Source organism: Notothenia coriiceps, unplaced genomic scaffold (assembly GCF_000735185.1).
Source record: "Notothenia coriiceps isolate Sejong01 unplaced genomic scaffold, NC01 NC01_scaffold00000339, whole genome shotgun sequence".
In the NCBI taxonomy this organism is placed as follows: Eukaryota; Metazoa; Chordata; class Actinopteri; order Perciformes; family Nototheniidae; genus Notothenia; species Notothenia coriiceps.
In genome coordinates this window covers 9444628-9466098 of record NW_011333040.1, presented here as the reverse complement: position 1 = coordinate 9466098, position 21471 = coordinate 9444628, and the positions used below count along the sequence as shown (strand labels likewise).

Below are 21471 nucleotides of genomic sequence, written 5' to 3'. Positions count from 1 at the left end.
ACACAACACACACACACACACACAACCACACATGTACACCACACACACACACACACACACAGACAACACACACCTAACACACACACACACACAAAACCGACCTACATGTACACCCACATGCTCTCTGTTGTTTACTATCCGCATGTATCTAACACACAATGTCGTCGAACGGGGGTAACGGGGGAGAGAGAAAACAGGTGGGGCGTCGGTTTGGTGTGCAGCGGCATACGCTGCGCTTGCCAGTAGTACATTGTGTCTTCTTGCTACAGCTTTTTACGCCACGGCCGGCTCGGTGCCTCTCGCGGCGCGCGCATATTGTCGCACTTTTGGGCATCTTCTGGTATCTTTATGCTAACGAAATTTTAGCACGACGTTTGTGTTTTGTTCCTTTGTTGTGTCTTACCGTACTTCTGACCCAACGTACTCTCTTGTCGCTAATTTTAACTGCTCGGAGCCGGATGACTGCAAAATTCAGATTGTTTAGGGTCGGCTAGTTCACAAGAATTTTCACATACTTCTTCGCTCCACTAATAGTAATATATTCGTTGTGTATGGTACGTTTCTCTATCTCCTTTCCTTCTTGCCTTACTTTTATGCAAGTATTGTTTTGCATTGTACCCTCTTTCTATGCAAAGAACATATTATATACAATTATAACAAACATCACACACCTAATTAATTACATCACTCTCGGCAACACTATGACAAAACACATCATCAATTAAATACAAATGACAGGTATAGTTAAGGGTCGACCACCACAGCATACAACTACCACCACATAAAATATACAGAACACCACTCCGCTCACGTTACGACGAAGAGAAATCACGATAAAAAGGCCCAAAACTACAAGAATTAGTAACATATGATCCAAAGAAGATAAGCAAACACCCCACTACACATCTGTTTAACTCTAGCGTTCGCTTACGATGGGCGTCTGATAAAGTGTCGCCAAGATAGTTGGAAAAAGATTGACGGTTATAAGGTTCGGTGTGATTAAACATCAGATGAAGAAAGTAAAATTAACTTATTACATCCTTGAAAACAACGCACAGTCAACTACCCCTCTCACTCCCCGAGTCCGTTATGACTTTAGTAAATAACAAAGTAGCAAAAAAGGAAGATTAAAACATAAGAAAGATTGGTGTGTGACAATACATAAGTTGTTATGTGTATTAATAAAGGACACAACACCATCAACCCACCCCTTCCTTTTTGTGTTAACTCAGGCAGTCGGCCCCAGCCTCAGTCGAGTTCATCGCGCATCAACGAATGCTCTTAACAAGTGGCCTTCATCCAGCAAGAGAGGGCGGCCGGCGGAGCGAACTGTTCTGGGGCACTATCAGGAGTTCGAGACACTAACCTACAAACTCCACACGCTGGCTCCCCCATGCCGGGTACCAATGCGTCTCGCAGCTTTGTTGGAAACTTTACCCTACCTTGTTCCGTCTACAGGTTTTGCCTAAACTTGCCCAGGTGGGGCCGCGAGGGAGGGGTCGGGCAGGGGTTTGATTTGTACGACACACTCACAAACACCATTGTTCATGCTGCTCACAGGCTGCTGTGTATATTCATACTCCTCACTGTTTATTCATCATTCAATTCATTCTATATTTTATTCTGTAGATTGTGTACATTACTTTTCACTTTACTGCTTGTTGCACTCCTGGTTGGAAGCTAAACTGCATTTCGTTGTCTCAGTACCTGCAATATGTGCAATAACAATAAAGTTGAATCTAATCTTGAGCAGGAACAAATGTATTTACTTAGTATATCTGACATTAACGATTAAACACATGTATGCATTCTTTATAAATGCAAACCGAGTCAAGCCGAATCCGGAGGTGGCGGCATGCACCTTAAAGTTGTTTGCAATCCGCCAAAAAACCGAGCGAAGAAGAAGAAGAAGAAGAAGAAGAAGAAGAAGAAGAAGAAGAAGAAGAAGAAGAAGAAGAAGCCGACTCGGAGCTGTCCGACTTCAGGCGAGCTTTTTGAGACCTCCCCCGGCTGCGATCGGCTATTCTCGTCTACTTTCGAGGCGAGCCGCAACGCGTCTCAAACAAGCCTAGTGACTAACCATCAAGCAACGCACTAGCAAGACGTTGATCGCAACTGCGCAGGTCTGCGCAGGTCTCGATTGTCTCAAACAAGCCTAGTGTGTAGGCCTACGCATGGAGTTTGCGTGGGACCGCACGTTTTCCCGTCAAGTTAGAATTTTATAAATCACAAACGTTGCGTAGAAACTGGCGTACGCCATTTGTTGAGCGTATATCCCTTTTTAAATGAGGCCCCTGCACTGTAAATATACACAAGTACTAAATATAATAGCACTAAATATGTATTCTTCATCAAATGATTGACCCAATATAATATATTGTACCATGTTCCTATAACACATCATTATATATACCTCATACTTAACATTAATTCCAAAAAAATTCTTGTACTCAACTTCTACACACTGCACACTTCTGAATTTCTTTCATTTTTATTTATTCATTCATTCTCTGTCCTAAACTACTTGCAAATCAAGCACTTTAAATGGAACATTTTATAAATGACGCAACCTTATTTTTAAACAATTATTACCAATTCTATCAAAAGCTTTCCCTGCGAGTGTGAGTCTCTTATAACCTCTATGTAATAAATATGGTTACCTTTTTAGGCATTTCCATTGGGAAAAATGATGTTCTGAGAAAGTACTTATTGATCAAGCAAGACAAATATTTAAGGTTGAGGCGTGTATATATAAATATACAATATTTTTGTGTTAACATTTTGTAAAGAATAATAAAGTTTGTAAATGTCAAACAGGATGGATCTGATAGATCTGTGTTTTTAAAAATAACTGCTATGTTTTTTAATTGTCAACTCCAAATTCCTCTTTGAAAACACAAAATAATGTCAATTATGTTGATAAAAAAAACTGTAAACCTGCTTGTCAACCGTTTCTATAGATATCTTAGAAGTAGAAAATTACACTAAATGAAAAATGTAAAATGTAAAACTAATATAATAGTGCATGTTCCATAATAAAATAAATACTCTTGTGCACACATGTATAATCTTTATGTTTTATTTTCTCTTACATTTAGAGTTAGGTACATAATATGCATTTGCTACATAATTTGTTCATATGTTACAGTTTTTGGGGTCATCTTTATCCAGTATTATCAATATATTCCACTTATGAACTCATTACATCCTTTTTTAACCCTCACCATGTTGCTGTAATGAAGTCGTCCGTCCCTCTGGCAATAAGGTATTTTACTTTGAAGTCCAAACGGAAGTAACGTTGAGGCGTCAACGCTTTTATTTTTGAAACAGAAACCGGAAGCAGTCTGTAAGTGCTTAATCTGCATGTAACTTTACGCTCGTACCGGACAGCTGCCACACTCTGGACTCGGACTGAGCCGAACTGTGTAAGTAAACCCACAATCCTCCGTTACAGCCCGCGAGCCGCCTAACGGTTACACCGAGCTGTACACAAACAAATGCTGTCCCAAAAATAATAATTCATAAATATGTGATGTCGAGCACAGCGGTAATGGGGGCGGTAGGGAAATCGGTCGATGTTCCTAGGCCTGTGTGACAACAGTTTGATTCGCACAGGCAATAATTGTGTTTAAATGGACTTATTTACCACAGTGATATATACGTGTGTGGCTGTATGGGTCCATGATTAATAATGCAAGATAACGTCGTCAGTAATGGAGCTACAGCAGTTAAATTGCAGTTCAATGAAATGTTATACAGCAAAATGAATATGAAGGAATGTGTAGTGTTGTGGATTTCCCTTATCGATAGTGTAGATAAACATCATCATATTCCTTTAATATTATCTAGATTTAAGACGTTTAAATCTCCAAATATTGCCATAGAACTGTATATTGAGCCTGTGATTTATTACCGTTAATAAATACCATTATGTTTGCTCCACTGGTTTACCCTTTATGCGCTTTTTTATTATTATATGATATACTTTAATAGTGTCTCTCTGATGTATATCTACTCAGTTAGTCGATAGAAATAACATGAATCAGCAGTTATTTTGATAATTGATTCATTGCTGTGATTTTTTTAAAGGAAACATTTAGAAATGTGATTGATCCAGATCCTGTAACTGGGGGATGTGCTGCTTTTTGATTGTAAATGGAATATCTTAAGGATTGTTAAATAATAATAAAAAACACATGGCAGATTATTAACAGTAATAGCTGTTGCCATACTACACGTTCATTATAGTGACTTTTTTGGACTATATGTTTCACCTGTCATTGTGGAGTTTCTGCATTGTCATTTTAATTCAGTATCTGTATGACATTTAAACACTTTCCAACAAGAAAATATGGTAGCCCTCCTAAATCATTTGTAGGATTAGTGTAGGTATGCGGTGTAAGAAAAAGCATGGTCAAAGGGGGGGGATGTGGGTTCCTTGGTAACAAAGTCTTCCTGATTTGAGAGTTTTTGAATGCCAGTTTCCCTGTTCATTGTCATTTGAATATCAAGCGTTTTTCCTTCACACACACGCATTACACTTCCTTTTGATTGTATAGTGTGAACTTTTTTCAGGTGTCTTCACATTGTTTTTGAAATCCCTCCTCTGCTTGAATTGACATTGAAAAAATATCTTTTAGGATCTAAATGGCCACAAAGGTGCAACATTTTCAGTATCCTTTTAATACATTGAGGTGTATTATCAGGCTTTCTACCAAGGCTGCATTGCAAAAACAGAAAATGTAGGCTGCATTCAAAGCCTTCTCCAGTTTTGTGTTTGAGGCGGTTCAGCTGGTCACCTGCTTGTTACAACGCGTTTATTGTGAGAGGGAAATGAAGGTTGTTAAAGGCATGACTCAGCAGCTGGACAGTTACTCATCCATATGTCGTACAGACCTTACAGATACAGAGTATTTAAAACGTATTATGACAATGTATGAGTTGAAATTTGTAGCCCTTTTTTGATTGTTTACGATTGGGTGATCGGAACATTTCTCACAACTCTATAGAAACTTTAAATCCTAAAAATCTAAACTTTTTTAAGATAAGAAAATTCAATAATTTCCAAAATTCACAACACGTTTTTATTTAACGACATATTCTGATTTGATCCATATGTGCAGGCATTTAGCCTTTTAGAAACAACATTTTAGATTAGATCAGATTAGATATTTTATAGTACTACCACTTTTTTTTTTGTCCCAGCTGCAAAAAACACACAAGAGTGAAACATAAAAAAGTATTGAATACAATTTAAATAGAAGAAAATAAAAGATAAAGATAACAAACACTTTTCACTGAGCTCAGCACACAAAGAGAGGCATTCACCTATATCAGCAATCTAACAAAATTAAAATGACATATGCAGGATGTAGCCACATAATAAAACATGTTTTTCTTTCCATTTCTAGACGTTCTGACGCCAGACATTCAAAGCTTCTTTTAAAGAACTCAATAGAAGCTTCACATGCATAAAAACGTCATTCTTTACAGCCTTTTTAATTAAATTGAAATAAAGCTGAGGTTGGAGCTTCCTATTCATTTAATTTGAAATCCAACTGAGACGAAAACAAGATGTATAACCATGATGTATTTTCATTCAGGTCATGTTATTGCATACGTGCAACCTCCCTGCAGGTTAATTAAATGATGCCCCCCCCCCCCCCCCCCCACAGCGTTCCTGTGATGCCCCAGGGCGGGTTGAGCTGCTCGGGGTTGCGATGCCTTATGTGGACCGACAGAATCGCATCTGCGGCTTCCTGGACATCGAGGAAAATGAGAGCAGCGGAAGGTTCCTGCGCCGATACTTCATCCTGGACACCAAACAGGGAAACCTGCTGTGGTTCATGGACAACCCACAGGTGAGGGAGCGTGTGTTTTGTGAGGGAAAGTGAATGAATGGGTGTGTGTACATGATTGACAGCTTCTCCCATGTGTCTGAGTTTATATAGGTTCTTCTTTGGTTAGTCCGCACTGAAAACATCTGAACCAACTGAGCACACTTGTGTTTGGTGGTATTAAAAAGAGATTGTTAGGGCGCTTTTTTTGAAGTTCAGATGCATGTTTAGTGCTCACCGTCAGGTACAGTGATGAATTTCCTGCCTTCCAGGCAGCTATTATTAACCTCAGCTCACAATGAAAGTCAACTAGCAGGGACTTGCAACTTCAGGGAGTTCTGGGAGAGAATGCTTGCTTTAGTTGCCTTTATTTTTTCAGCAAAGTCAGGTCGTTTTCAGGCATGCAGTTAGGAGCAGTAACTTCTTTAAAAGCCTCCATGGTGGTGCTTTCAAGGACTCGCAACACCTGGTTGTTGAATGCTGAAAAGGATTTCATTTTGAGTTAAAAAAAGGGAGGCTGTGGCTCAGTGGATAGTGTGCTGGACTTAGAAACAGGGGATAGCAAGTTCGAGTCCCACTGCCGTCAGATTGTCGTTGTGTCCCTGGGCAAGACACTTCACCCCAAATTGTTCCTGTGGGGATTTTCCACGGTACTGAATGTATGTAAGTCGCTTTGGATAAAAGCGTCTAACAAATGACATGCAATGTAATGTAATGTAATGTAATGTAATGTAATGTAATGTAAAAGGCTTTTTTTGTCAAACAAGCTGAACTAACTTAGTTGGGACTATTTTCATTGACGGATTAAAACATATTTGGTACTCTATTGAATTTTGGGGAGACAATAAAGAACATTACCTGCCTTTAAGAGGCCATATTATGCTTTTTAGGGTTCTTCCTTTCCTGTAGTGTGCAACATCGTTTTATGTGATAGGCTAATGGTGTGTTCACAGCGGACGCAATACGAAGATTTGCTGGTGAGAACGGTTGACCAATCACAACAGAGCCGGCCAATCAGAGGCTAACCAATCAGAGCAGACTGGGCTCTGGTTTCAGACAGAGGGTGAAAAGAGGTGCTGCAGCACAGGCAGTATGAGAGAAATAAAGAGCTTTTTCAACATTAAAGCATAGAAACATTTCACAGTAGAGACACTACATACTGATATGAAACTTGTAAATTAACATTGAACTTTTATAAATCCAACCGAAATGAACACTGTGATGCATTGCCTTTAACTCTAAATCACGTCTTTGAAAAAGCTGGTATCAACTAAACTGCTACCCCCTCCCCCTCCATATTTTTAAACTAATTAAATAACATTTCAATTAAATGGCATTGTCAAACAATAAGCTTCAATATATTCTAAAGTAAAAAAAGAATAAACCAAGAAACAGTTGGTAAGGCAGAGGAAGGTGGGGTGGATTAACATTTTGGCTGAAAAAGAAACAAGAAGTTGTGGCTTTGTTGGACAGAACTACACCTGACACATATTTTAGTGCGCTTGGTTGAAGCTGTATAACTCACTTGTGTGAGGAGTTTAATAAGACCTTATCAAACACATGCGAGTGGTGTGACAGAAAAACAGGAACCAGAAAAGAAACTGAAAAGGGTAGTAGTAGTAGTATTTATATTTCCCACGGCCGGGAAATTCCTCAAACGCTGCAGGGTTTTAGCTGCTGCCAGTGGACAGATTATTGATTAAGAATGCTGATAACTAATAATCGTAACTATTTTATTATTATATTCAATTATATTTGCAACAAAAACGTTTGAAATGTTTAGATTTCCTCTAATGTCAGGAAATGTGTTTTTCTTTAAAGAAAATTATGCTTTCGGCCTTTAGCAGTTACACAGGGAAATTAATACATCCAAATTAATGTGCAAATTCCAACTATAAACTTCTTGTTTTATATGCAAATATAGAAAATATTCTTATATATAAAAAAATGTATATCCTACATTTTACCAAGCCTTAATGCAAGCTTTTTTGATGGAATAAGTAGCAAATCCATTTTTGTTTTACAATAATGCTACCAATTTTACTTCTACAACTTCTACTAATATACATCTTTGTGTGTCTTTGTTTAGAATCTGCCTAAAGGTGCAGAGAAGGTGGGATCTCTCAAACTTACCTACATCTCAAAGGTAAGTCCCCTTTCCCTCAAACACACACACACACACACACACACACACACACACACACACACACACACACACACACACACACACACACACACACACACACACACACACACANCTCGAAAATGACATTCCCAGAACAAATGACCATATCTTCCCTTCTAAAAGGGTTAAATTAATAATCTTTTTTCTCAAAGTAATGATAAACCTGTCAGTTGGATGCAACTGACAGGTTTATCATTACTTTGAGAAAAAAGATTATTAATTTAACCCTTTTAGAAGGGAAGATATGGTCATTTGTTCTGGGAATGTCATTTTCGAGCCTGAAACCTGAAAAACAGGCTCGGGGTTTAACAGGCTAAGGATCTCGGGAACATTCTCAAATGTAAGAGTTTTCTCCCAAAATAATTGTACATTAAAAATAATTGCTGATTTTATATGTAATTTTCTAGGGTTTAGAAATTATTTATTTAACGGAGCTTGTGTATTGCATATCTAGACGAGTAAACTTACAATTTCTCAAATGAATCGTTTAAGAATGTAAAAAAGAAATGTAAGAGATTACTGGTATACTAACTCACACATTTCAATTTACACGAGGGCTTTGGAGGGACACACATTTTGTGTAGATCATAATAACTAGTTATTCCTGGTGAGTCAATACAGGTGACTTCTCATCCGTCTGCTCTTGTCTCTCTAATTTTGGGAAGAAACGACTTTACACGCATGTGGCACTTCATAATTCTAAGGGAATACATACGTGTGTTTTTAAATAATGTATTAACCTAGACTTAAGTAGCTCATACATGTTTCATCAATAATTTTGCTCATGTTTAAAACGTTATGCAAATCTAAGTGGTCTCTGAAGAATTTAATAAGAATGAACTCATAATATTGCAACAGAAAAGTCAAAATATAGAATAAAGTCTTCATTTAAATAAAAATCGACTGTGGTGAGATATAGAGAATTGGCTGTACGCAGCTCTTTATCAGATGTGGAAAACTAACTATAAACACATAGATCATATTATTTAAACTTTTCACCCCTGACAAATGAAATATGAGCGAGCTGGAGAAAGTCAAACTGGGAAAGATGGTGATTTAGTACGCACTGTATATACCATTTTATATTGCTTTAACATTGACTCCTTCTAATACAATTTGAGGTTGATTTTGTTTCACTTCCTACCTTCTCTCTATTAGGAGTTGAGTCTTCCACCAACGATACCTCCATGGACTGGATCAGTGAGGAGTAGAGCCTCCGAGCCTCAGCATGCTGACCCTGCGCTTCTGTGTGTTGTTGTCTCTCCTCAATAATACTTTAACAATGAAGTAAAGGTCTAAATACCAAGTGTACCTCTAGTTTGTGTTTCTCTTTGAATGCAAACACTTTTTGAAGTGAAAGAAAGAAAGGAGCTAATGTCATCCCATGGTCACTTTCATGGAAACGTTCAAAAACACTGATGTATTGTAAATATTTGTTATACCTTCACTGAGCTCTATATTTATATATTTATTTATTTATGTACTAAAGCACTTTGGGATTTTTTTTTGACCACCGCTTGTTTTTTACACAGATGTTAAATTAATTGGCAAAAGGAAAATAAGTGTGACATTTAGGATGAAAGTTAGCCACTGCATTCTGGGATTCTACCGGCTGTGTTTTTACTATTGTTGTGTGCCTGTTCAATAACCCAACACTGCCTCTTGAGTTCTCAATAAAGGCTTCAATTTGATATTTTCTGAGTCTTTATTACAAACTTATTTTATGCTCTAATGTTCAACAGCACCGTCTCATAACATTTGTTTAGAAACAATAAAGCTTTTTACCAGTGGTGAGCTCAGTGGCGAATTACCATTTTAAAGCTTGTTTTTCCTCGACAATTCAGATTCAAAGGTACTTTACACTCCACTGCACGTTTTAAAAACTATAGTAATTTTGTAGGATCACACTAATTTAGAAAAAAAATAAACATTATTGTATAATATATTATGTGTTAGATAATCTTTGTTGATCCCTTGGTGGAATTCCCAAGCTACCCGCCTGTGTATAGCAATAAGAAGCTCCTCTAACCATTTTAAAGTGATTTATGATCTATTTTATTCTAACATTGGCCATTGTGCAAAATTAGTACTTTTACCTTTTGTTATTTATGTGAATTGATGCAAATCCCTTTGTACTTTTATCAAGTGGTGGAAAGTGATTAAGTATATTTACTTAACTACTACTCTTGAAGTAAATCTGCTTTACTATATCCATTTATTTCCATTTTAGGCTACTTCACACTTCTACTCCACTATTTTTTGGCAGCAAATGTGTAATTTTCACTAATGACAATAGTTACTTTTGTAGGTTAATATTAATAATACAAACATAATTAAACTATAATATGCCATTATTGATGGAGATACCTGATGTGGTATATAATCCTTTACCAGCTGCAAATTAAAATGATGTACACATGAATGCAACACTAATTATTATCCAGTGAAACAAGATACTCCAAAATGGCCACTTTGGATCATGAGTACTTTAAGATTTGGTCCTTACATTTATTTGAAAAGTACCAACTTGAATGCAGGACATTTACTTGTAACAGAGTATTTGAACACTGCTGTATTATTATTAAGATCTGAGTACTTCTTCCACCTCTGCTTTTATTTCAGCAACATTTTAAATGCGGGACATATCCTTGTAACGGAATATTTCCGTAATGTGGAAATATGACTCTTACTTCAGTGAGTATTTAACCCATCTCTACATAGTCAGTTACTGTTTGTTTTTCACAGTGTACAGTGCATAATGATGTTCCATATATACACAGCCAATTACATTTAAAAACATTTATTTTTAATTATGTACAGTTACACATTGGTTGATGTGTAAGGCCTGAGGTTCCTTACAGGTAGAGCAGCTACCGCTCACACTTCCTCAGTTTCACCAGGAAAGCTAAAAATAAAAAAGACATTGAGAATTTATTTATAAAATCAAACTGTTGGAATCAGACTAGAAATGTGAGTCACTGTGTGGCTGTACCTGTGTGGCTCATCTGTTCAGGATGAGGCCGGGCAATGTAAGGAAAACTCCCAAAGGCTGCTGGTTCCTCTGTGATTGTCTCCTCTGAAATATATCAGTAAAGAAAGGCTGAAAAAGATGATCCTTTATGACGAGCACATTGATCTTTGTGTCATATTATACAAACCTTTTTCTGTCTCCTCCCTCTGCTCTCCCTCCGGGACCGGGGCCTTCCTTACACAGTACTTCCCGTCTTTCTGTAGGGCCGGAGCCACCAGCCATTCTCGGACCGGGACCTCGATGATGCGTTCACAGAGCAGAGGGAGCGCCAAACACCGCAGCCCCTCCAGCAGGTCGATGACCTGAGTGATGCTGAGGTGCAGGGAGTGAACGTCAATGATTGGGAGACCATCATGAAAGGTTCAGGTTGGGTTTCACTGTCGTGTCACTAATCAAATTATTGCAAATTTATTTTTCATTCTGCCTTGAATCATGTCAAATTGTAACTTAAATTAATTGACACATTTTACTTTAAGTAGGTTGTCAAATTGTACATGTTTTGCTATTCTTGTATAGTTAGAAGAGAACAAACACCATTCTCATGTCTGAGAGGAAAATATACATCCAGACTCAGCAGCTAGCTAAGCTTAGCTTAGCACAGAGACTTAAAACAGATGGAAACAGCTAGCCTGGCCCTGTCGTCTACAGTGCACTAGTAAACAGCTTATATTTTGTTTTATTTGTAGTAAAGAGTGTAAAAACGACATATTGTGGATGGGTAATTGCATATTTTTACAAAATATATAAAACATTTAACAATATGTTATTGTTAACGGCTTCCAGTGGAGACCAAAACTTGGCAGTTTTACACTTAAAGGAAATGTATGAGATTTAAAATGTTAGGTAGGGCATTTTACAGAAGCTGGCTGATTATGCTACCTTTGGACAGACTCATACAAGCCTTTTCCAGTCTTTGTGCTAAGCTAATATAACCCCATGGTGGCTGTAACTATATCTTCAGCCATATATTAACTACTATATCCTGTGTTATCAATCTTCTCATCCAACTCTCAGAAAGACAGCAATTCCACATATTTTCAAAAACGTTAAAAACTATTCTTTTACACAAAGAAGCAAATGCACTTTTGCCCTATCTTAGGTCTGGTTTTAAAGGAGAGAGTGAGACACTGGAGATACACACTTGGCGAGGTAGACGGCACATACAGCTCCAGTGTGCAGATGTGGAATCACAGTAGGTAGGACCAGGTGAGGGTTGGCCATGTCAAGGGCAACCTGCAACACACACAATGTAGGTGTCACAAAGTCTAATTCCAGGAGTGTTAGTACATATAATCAGGTGTTTCTGTACACTGACCGCATTGAACCCCTGGCCGGCGATGAGCGAGGAGGCTGTGCAGAGGTCGGCTCTGTGAAATTGGACGTTGTTGGGCCACTCCTCCCTTTGCCGCAGACTCCATGCTGTCCTCCAGCGGTTGTAGTTCAGCACCGCTCTCTTGTGGTGGTCCTCCCTGACCTCCACGCTCAGCACGCTGCCCTTATAGCCCACTGGGAGAAACAGAAACAAACAGGGGAAGGTCAATTCTGCTACAGTTCAATATAGCACACAGTGTTCCAGGAATTGCTCAAATAGTTTTCCTATATAATATTAATAATGACGAGTGTTGAGGATATTCGTCATAGAGATGTCTGCCTTCTCTCCAATATAATGGAACTAGATGGCACTTGGCTTGTGGTGCTCAAAGCGCCCAAAAAATACATTTGAAAAACGTAACTTAAATGTCTCTTCCAAGAAATCATGACCAGGTTACTCAAGAATATCCACAGACTTGGGTGAGGGCAGTTTTATATAGGAGCTATTTTCTTTCCCCTACTTAACGTATCACCGTGCAGAACAAACTGACATCTAATCAGCAATCTAAAGTTACACTTCAGCCAAAGATGATGCCATTAGTTTTTATATCTCATGCTCTGTTCCTTCTGTGCTGTAATACATTTAGTAACATGGCAGATAAGAGGGAAAGTATCTACTTTTGATACTGGTGTGAACTGTCACTTAAAGGTAAGACACGTGCATGTAAATAGGGTCATTCTTTTCACAAATAGACATCATCGTGAAACTTAACTTAAAATGTGATGTGTAAATATGCAAATAGGGCATTTTATCATTTGATATGTTCTAATTTCCACACATTTCCAGAACAGGACTTAATTGAAGATATCTGCCTTAGGAAACAACACATTTTGAGAAAACTTCCCTAAAACATATGTATTATAAAATGTTGCCGAACACTAAAGGTAAAAAGGGTAAAGATAACTGATAGATATCACAATGAAACTTGTTGGTAAACTGGTCTAAAAAGAAAAAACATGAATGCAAAATAGCCCAAGCTCTTAAATTAGATGACATGAAAATGTTGCCTGTGAAGTGAGATAAGACAGTATGATGGATGACCTGCTCTGGACAGGAACAGAGACATGGCCCCGGACCCAGATCCTGACTCCAACACGCAGTCTCCTTCTGAGACATCCATCATCATCATCATAGTAGCTGCATCCTGGGGAAAGAGAGAGAAAGAGACAAACCTGTAAGAAGAAAAGGTCAATACCACCTTGAGACACTCTGAAACAGGACTGCTAGGTGTGTACCTTAGGGTAGGCGATGGCAGGCCCCCTCTTCATGCAGAGCACATAATCCTCCAGACTGGGCCTCCGTATGAGGAGGGGAATCCCCCTGCCCGTCTTCAGGAAGCGACCCGCGGGCTGCCCAGCTATGTCATCGTGCAGGATCATCCCCCAGTTGCTATTTAGACGTGCCCCCGCCTCAAGGCCAAACATCTTTTTGAACTCCACCCTGCTTTTCTTACGAAACTCGGCCACCAGCAGCTCCCCGAACACCAGCAAGCTCTCCCCAGGGAGGGTGGGTCGTATCGAACCTTTGTCCTCCTCCTGTTCGTCTGTCTCCATAGCTGTATCTGATGAATGATGGGTCTCTGAGTCCTCCTCATTAGGGATAGCCTCATGTTCCTCTTGTGTGTGGATGTTTGCTTCTTCTTCTGGGTCTTCCTGGTTCTGCTCGTCCCTCAGCTGCATCACCTCGGGGCTCAGGGCTTCGTGGGGCATCAGGCTGCTGATCCTCTCCAGGGGGGACAGGGATCGCCTTTTGGACAATAAGGCTTGCCTGAAGGTCAGGTTGGAGCTCAGGGGTGAGGGGTCCGAGTCGTCTCCCTTGTTCTCGTTACAATTTACAAAGGCAGTTGAAAAAGTCCTTGTTTGCCTCCTGTTACATTTATGCAGTATGAATCTGCTACTGAGTTGTCTTTGACTGCTAATTCTCACAAGTCTGTGCATCAACAGGAGTCCAGCAAAGGGCATTTGCATAGCCATTACTTCAGATTATAGCAAAACCAATGAATCACAAGGAAAGGATATGTCTGGAGATGCCACCTAGAGGCAGATAAACACTAGAAAATGACATATGTAGTTGTTAAATAAATTATAAATGCAAAATAAATTATAGATCAAAGTGATCCTGGTTGAAGTGCCACTTACTGCATTTACAGTAGAACCACCAACAATTCGTCTTCATTTATCCTATGCTCGGCTGTGTTTACTGCTCAAGGAGGTCACCATGCCGGAAAAGACACGTGAAAAAAACGTCATAACTGAGCGACAGGTGTAGTAATTGAAGTCCACCAGCAGATGGCGTTATTATACACAATTCATATTCATAATGGTCCCAAAACTCTAATTGTTATTTCGTGTTCTGTCGTCATAATGGCCTAATGGAGCCACAGAACAGCAATGTCGACTTATTCATTAAACTGCCCAGTTTTAGGGAGTGAACCCGCAAACGGGCAAAAAGTGTAAAAAGGGTTCGTCAACATTAAGGTTGAAAACGTCATATATTGTTGATGCGTTCAAATGCTGTAATAAAAAAACAAATGCTTGGTTTAAATACAATAACGTTGCAGACAGGGTTTGAAGTGATTAAAAAAATAATCAGAGGCTTGTTTGTATTGCTATCTACCTCGTTGATTTATCCAGAATAGCAATATACAATAAAAAGGTGCCTAGTTAATAAAATGCACTTAATGGACATTGCCATTCAGTAAACACTGAAAGGAACCTGTGGGAGCTTCATCAAAAACGAAACCACATTATTTGAATGTGACTGGTAACTTACATATAATATTTAAAAAAATTCTAAATAAACACATCAATTATATGTATCAATTGATTTAGTAATATAATTCAACGTTTAACCATAACTGATAAAAGAGTGATTTATTTGTGTTTAAACTATAGGCCTACGTCGGAATGCAAATTATGGGTCCGGGGCTAAAAGAGCTTGTCAACAAAAACTATTGGTTTGGGATCATTTCAACTGATAAAATGCATTTTAACAAAATAGTATCCCACCAGACTAATTAAATAAATATGAAGAGAAGGCATAATTTCCAAACTCTACTATATAATACCCTTTGTTTTATAGTTATTCAAAATCTAACAACTACAGACCATCTATTATACGAGGAGGACATGAAGGCATCATGAGTCCTGCTTGTTGTCTGGCAGCAGCCAATGGGAGGGGCGGTCCTTCTGACGTGCTAACGCGCATGTGCGTAGCAGTCCACACGTGGGGTCTGTGTAATCCACGCACGCAGACGCAAGCAGCGGCTCAGAAATGGCGGCCGATGTAGGTAGCTCTTCGCTGCAGTTACCCTGCGTATTTTCACCTAAATCACGACAATACTTAGCGTTGTGTGCCCAGGATGGCAGGCTTCGCATTTGGAACACAGATAGCAAAACACTTCACCAAGAATACGTGCCTTCAGCCCATTTGAGTGCCACCTGTATCTGCATAGCCTGGGGACCATGCCGGACAGTCAAGGTACGTGAGGCCCAAGCACTTTCCTGTTAAAGTGCACGCAATAAGACGGGGAAAAGTGTCACTTTAAAAAAAATATATTCTCACAGAAAGCTTTGAACCTTCGCCTATGTGTTAACGCAGACGCATTCATTTTTCTGACACACATATAGCGTCGCCACGTTAGCAGTTAGCTAGCTTCCAACAGCTGCGCAGGACGCACATGTTAGTCCCACATGGTAGTGAAGAAAAGAAGGACAATGTCTTACTTTTTGATTTCAGTGCGAACTAACTCTTAGTAATACTTAAAGCAGCTCCATTAGTCTTACCAATTATTTTCTAAGCATATATAGACCTGTTGGTACTGCAAATAAACTCGTTATTGAAGTTAGCATTAGCCCACCAAAGCTCAGTAGCGTGTGCCACCATGACACTTCTGAGTGGAGAGGTTCACAAAGTGTTGCCTCTGTGGCAATTTATATAACCGTTTCACAAAAGTATATGTGTGTAGTTTATGACTAATAATTTGTATGCCAAGTAATTATGCTTTTAATAATACATGGAATGTGTTTATTGTATCCAGGATGTTTTACTCTTATTTCTACTACTCTCACTAGGTTGTTGAGTAACCTCATTTGATAGCACTAGCAGTATTTGCTTTTATCAGCTTTCAATGCATTTTTGGTATAATATCAAAACAGTTATTGATGTAACAGACTGAGATTTAAATGCAAGTGAATTAATTGCAACCAATGGATCCAAGCATGCACTATCTTTTTATAATACAAAATGTTTTGGTTGATGTTTAGGTAGTTATACATTACAAATATGCTGTGTTTTCAGGAGGGACCTCAGAGGAAGAAGAGGAAATCGGAGGCAGTGCAGGAGGAGAAGGCGGATCTGTTGGCTATGGGCACAGCAGCAGGCAGTGTTCTTATCTACAGTACAGCAAAGGGAGCACTGCACTGTACACTGGTGAGTGAGACTTAAAAAACATGTATCATGGCCTGTAAATTACTCTCTATGTTTTCCCCCTACTTTTCCAAGTACAAAAGTGTATTTTATTGCTGAAATGTTGTTGTGGCTTGTGAAGGACCTTTTTAATCCAAGAAGTATTTTTTTGTATCAAAATATAGTTCTGTTAAAGCTGTGTTGACTCAAAAACAAAATTGTCATAAGTGAAAAACAACAAATCAGAGCCAAGGAGACTGTAATGCAGTGCCAATGACTGCTAGTTTTAAAGCTAATCGGCTTTGATCAATTAAGTTAACATCATTTTATTTATCAACATTATGTTACTGCATTTTTTTGGTTGAATGTTGAAAAATATTTGAGCAAAAACCAAGCACTGGCCGGGGATATTTCTTCATTTAACAGCTTTATTTATTGTTCACTAGAATTTGAGCAATGTTGCTTAGTTTGACCTAGTTTGGCTTTCCTTTGGAGGATATGCATTTTGCAAATGTTACTAGGGATACAGAAGGAGTTAGAGAAAATATATTTTCCATAACTATTCAGGTTTAAGTACTACTGTCAGGACATAATGATAGCAAATCTGAGGCAAGGCTGTCTTTGAAAAAAGTTATCAATTGTAGCTTTTAAGTGAAAGCTATATTTATTCCTTTTATTTGTGTTTAGTTTGATAGGACACCTTGTTAACATCTAGTAACTACTGTTTTCTGTCCCTTGCAGGATGGAGGCCACAGTGGGGGAGTGAACTGTGTCCAGTGGCACCCTGAAGACGGTTTATTATACAGCGGCTCAGATGATACTAACATTGTAGAGTGGGACCTGCAGACGGGCAAGGCAAGAAGGTCAGTATTTGGTTTATAAGAAGATTATAGGAATTAGAAAAGGCCTTTCATTAACGAAAGCCATTTGTGTGATTTTGCAACTAACCTGAAGGCTGTAATCATCAATTTACATGATTATTTAACTCAATTTGAATTGGCAGAAATGAGCAAATGCATACTAGGGCTGTACCCGAATATTCGTTCTTTGGAGTACTATTCAGGTTTCAATTTCGTTATTTGTTTTTTCCCCGTTTATTTTTCAAATTGAATTTATTGAAAACTCCAATATCAACGTAAGAGCTTGTGCCTCTTCGGGGGGTGCTAACACTTAACCATAAACGTTATCGTTTACTTTCTCTGTCTTTATATGTATATATTACTTTTCTCCGTCACAAGCAACAACAACTTCCTGTCAACAGCGCTACCTCTCCTTCAAAATAAAAGCATGTCCATAAATAGGAGACATATACAACTGCAACAAAAGTAACAAACACAATGCCATATCCTTTTAATTTCAAAGAACACCAATTGGGTTACATTAACAAATAACTATAAAACAACAATACTGTAGAATAACAAAATGAATGCCGTGAATACACCGAAATACACGTGTTTTAGCGGTTCACTGCTGATTACTGGAATTATATTACTACATTTTATCTACCTCTGGAACAAGCTAAACTAGTTATAAATATATTTATTCCTTACTGTCGGGTCACTCATTACTGGATCAGTGATTTGCATGAGATACTGATGGGCTGTCAGGGGAGAGAGGAAAAGAGAGCGCTTTCGCTCATTTCTCCCGTGTTATTCTCCAAAGTTAATGTAAACTTGAATAATGTACTTCATTTGAATGTAATAATTATGTTGGTTGTTGTTTGTGGAAGCGCATCATGTATTGAAAAATGAATCCGAACTTTTCGATCCGTTACGATTTATAAACTGAAGCGATATAAAAATGAGCCCCATTAACTGAGTTTTAAATATCAATTTAAATGGAAGATCCCCATAGCCCTCACCCGATCGGTATCGGCCGATACTGATGCTCCAATCCATCGGTCACCGATCGATCGGTGCCCTCTAAAAACTATCCCTGTGGAACAATTGTAGATCATTGATGAACAAAGACAGGGAACGTCCTACCTCCGGTGTCACCCCTCACCTGACACAGGAACCGTGGACTCTGCCAAATAAGTATGTCGCCGGTCTACTATGATTTGTAACCATCTCACCCTGGACGTCTGCCGTTCCGTTACTTCAGTCATAAACCAAATATCTCTAATATCTATAATCTTTTCCGGAAGTAATTGCTTCGGTACACACACTAAAACGTTGATTCGGGACTTCCGACATTAGTAGTTCAAATGCTACTAATAACATTGAGTTAACTTAACCCGTCTTTACTCGTTTACGGTATGTCCCGACATGGGCTTATAAGCAAGAAACCTCATGAGGTGAGTCCAAAAGTTAAAGCAATAGGAACAAAAAAGGGGCGAAATAAGGAAGTTTACTTAAATACTGTGTGAGGGTTATAGTGCATTTCTCGACCACGGGAAAGCCCCCCACGATTTGGTGAATGGTAATTTGCAATAGCAATGAAGAGGCCAGCAATATACATATCATAATGCCAAAGAGGCAGGTGGGTCGTCGTTTGTGTTGTGAGGAGGACCGTTGTCGCGATGGAGAGGAGAGGTTGATTTTCGTCAGGTATTTATCCTCTGTATCTGTTGACGTTGTTTTCATTGGTTTGGTGTTACGGTATAGGAAAATTAAAGTTTCTTGTGGTTACCCAGTAGATTGTTTATTGATAATTTTGTTGCTTATGACATCTTATTGTTTTACTTACGGCACTTATGTGGCCTTCTATGTGCCAAAATCGCCAAGTGACGACTAATGACCTTAATATAATGATGTAAAAGTAGATGGAGACCTTGTTCTGATTTGAATCCACTATTTATATAATAAGGAATGACAGCCCAGTGAGTAATGACCTAGTCACTACCACGTACGTCTATGACTACCCGACAGGGGTCCCCTATCTCCCCTTTTCTCTCTCGCGAAAGCCGAGCTAAAGAGGGCACAATAAGAGGTTTCAATTCATTTGCACTTATTTAACATGAAGCTAAACCTTCACATTATTACATACAACCACAACAAACACCTTCGCGTCAGTACATAACTTTTACTTCAGGCTGAAAAGCTAGGCAATGCTAAATATTTTTACTTTCGCTATTATTTTTACTCAGGGGTAATTGACTCAACATTTATAGTTAAATTTCCTTTCTAGGGGTCATCGGGAGTGGGCTAGCTCATAGCCGGCTATTTGACTACGAGGTTTAGGTAGCGCAGTGCTTAGCTAGTCCACGGGAGATTTGTACGGTTCTCTGTATCTACATCTTTATGTACGGTGAAAGAAGAGACACGCGCCGTTGGTTTGTCTTCGAGCGGTTTACCGAAGTAGCCAGACCCGTCATAAATTCACCGGGCTTTTTCTGTCATTGTAATGTCGCCATACGTTTACTCACAATCCGTCGTTTAGGACGTCGAGGCGGGCGTACCTGCCTGTGCCACTCGCTTCGTTTGTTGTTGTGTGTTCTCAGATCCTGGTATTGTGTGAACGTTTTATAATAATAGATGGAGACCTGTTCTTGATTCCTGATCAATATTTATGTCCCTGTACAGAGTCTTTTAATCTTTATAACATATTTCTCGAAATAAAAGACATTACGTTAAATTTTTTTGTTGTTTTTTACCAGCTCATGTCAGCCTACCTAAAGCATAATGTTTCAGTTGACTTTCTATAACGTCGGAATTTATAATAAATCAATTATGATAGCGACTAATACCGTTAATGTTCGAATCTTTTGATTTATAGGTTATAGATGTATTATATATCTTGATTAGTACCTTTTTCATAATGATCATCCCACATAAGATTGCTTAGTGAACTTAGCAGTATGTAATTTGTTAGCTTTGTGGTACTGTTCCAAAGGACTCGGAACTTTTTTGTGAGTTCCAACCAAGTCATTTTGATTTAGTGTTCATACTCCTTTCTGACGATCTTATTGCTGACGTCCAGGTCTCCTGGCAGTTAACTGTGGGAGGTTAGTCACCTCCATATATCTAGATAGATAATATAATTATATAAAGAGTTTCTCGTTACGAAAAGTAGTCTCTATCGTCAGAAGGGTATGAACACTAAATCAAATGACTTGAAGTTCGACCACAAAAAGTCCGCTCTTTTGGCCCAACGTCCACAAAAGCTCAATTAATCTGCTAAGTTCCACTAAGCAACTTGTGGGATGATCACTATGACAAAAGTACATGAAGCATTATAATCTCTATCCCTATAAACTCAAAGAAATTCGACATAACGTATTAGTCGCTTATAATTTATTACTTTCGAACGGCTTATAAAGTCCAACTAACATTACTTAGGTCTTACAACTGTAAAAACAACACAAAAAATTTAACGTAATGTCCTTTTATTTTCTGAAATAGTGTTAATAAGATTAAGAGACTCTGTCAGGACATAAATATTGACATCAAAATCGAACAAGGTCTCAATCTATTTTATCGTTCACACAGATCCGATTGAGAAACCACACACAACGAGGCGAGTGGCCAGGCAGTGTCGAACCGCCGCTCGACGTCCTAAAGACGAGTGTGAGAACGTATGGCGATAACGAATGCAGAAAAAGCGCCCGTGGAATTTTATGACGGTCCTGGCTACTTCGGTAAACCGCCTCGAACACAACGCGCGTGTCTTCTTTTCACAGTACATAAGATGCCAGTAC

The 21471-nt window shown here is 38.7% G+C and overlaps 2 protein-coding genes and 1 long non-coding RNA gene across 4 annotated transcripts in view; 2 read left to right on the top strand and 1 right to left on the bottom strand.

Moving 5' to 3' along the window:
- Positions 1-3339: 3339 nt before the first annotated feature.
- LOC104944966 (uncharacterized) lies at positions 3340-7990 on the top strand. Its single transcript, XR_798287.1, has 3 exons — positions 3340-3425; positions 5676-5861; positions 7927-7990. It is a non-coding gene; the product is annotated as an uncharacterized lncRNA (long non-coding RNA).
- A 2845-nt stretch (positions 7991-10835) lies between these two features.
- trmt61b (tRNA methyltransferase 61B) lies at positions 10836-14768 on the bottom strand. Of its 2 annotated transcripts, XM_010770570.1 has the most exons (8): positions 14564-14768; positions 13661-14475; positions 13467-13569; positions 12369-12559; positions 12195-12286; positions 11181-11365; positions 11015-11098; positions 10836-10927 (listed from the first exon to the last, which is right to left on the bottom strand). In XM_010770570.1, exons 2-8 carry the CDS (start codon positions 14396-14398, stop codon positions 10893-10895), a joined length of 1428 nt encoding a protein of 475 aa, XP_010768872.1. In that variant the 5' UTR covers positions 14399-14475; positions 14564-14768; the 3' UTR covers positions 10836-10892. The 2 variants fall into 2 exon arrangements, with proteins under 2 accessions (XP_010768872.1, XP_010768864.1); XM_010770562.1 differs by having other exon boundaries at positions 13661-14768.
- Positions 14769-15608: 840 nt separating this feature from the next.
- wdr43 (WD repeat domain 43) overlaps positions 15609-21471 on the top strand; it is a 17220-nt gene continuing 11357 nt past the window's right edge. The window contains exons 1-3 of the mRNA XM_010777226.1: positions 15609-15905; positions 16725-16856; positions 17574-17695. Of these exons, the coding sequence (XP_010775528.1) occupies positions 15699-15905; positions 16725-16856; positions 17574-17695 (461 nt within the window). The 5' untranslated portion in view covers positions 15609-15698. The remainder of the gene's footprint in view (positions 15906-16724; positions 16857-17573; positions 17696-21471) is intronic.

What these genes read in the sequence shown, in the direction of transcription:
- trmt61b (XM_010770562.1), bottom strand. Translation starts at nt 14,398, where the DNA reads ATGGCTATGCAAATGCCCTTTGCTGGACTCCTGTTGATGCACAGACTT. An exon ending in CTGCCATCGCCTACCCTAAG is followed by an intron (nt 13,570 to 13,660) that starts GTACACACCTAG and finishes CTCTTTCCCCAG; the next exon opens with GATGCAGCTACTATGATGAT. An exon ending in CCGGCCAGGGGTTCAATGCG is followed by an intron (nt 12,287 to 12,368) that starts GTCAGTGTACAG and finishes TGTGTGTTGCAG; the next exon opens with GTTGCCCTTGACATGGCCAA.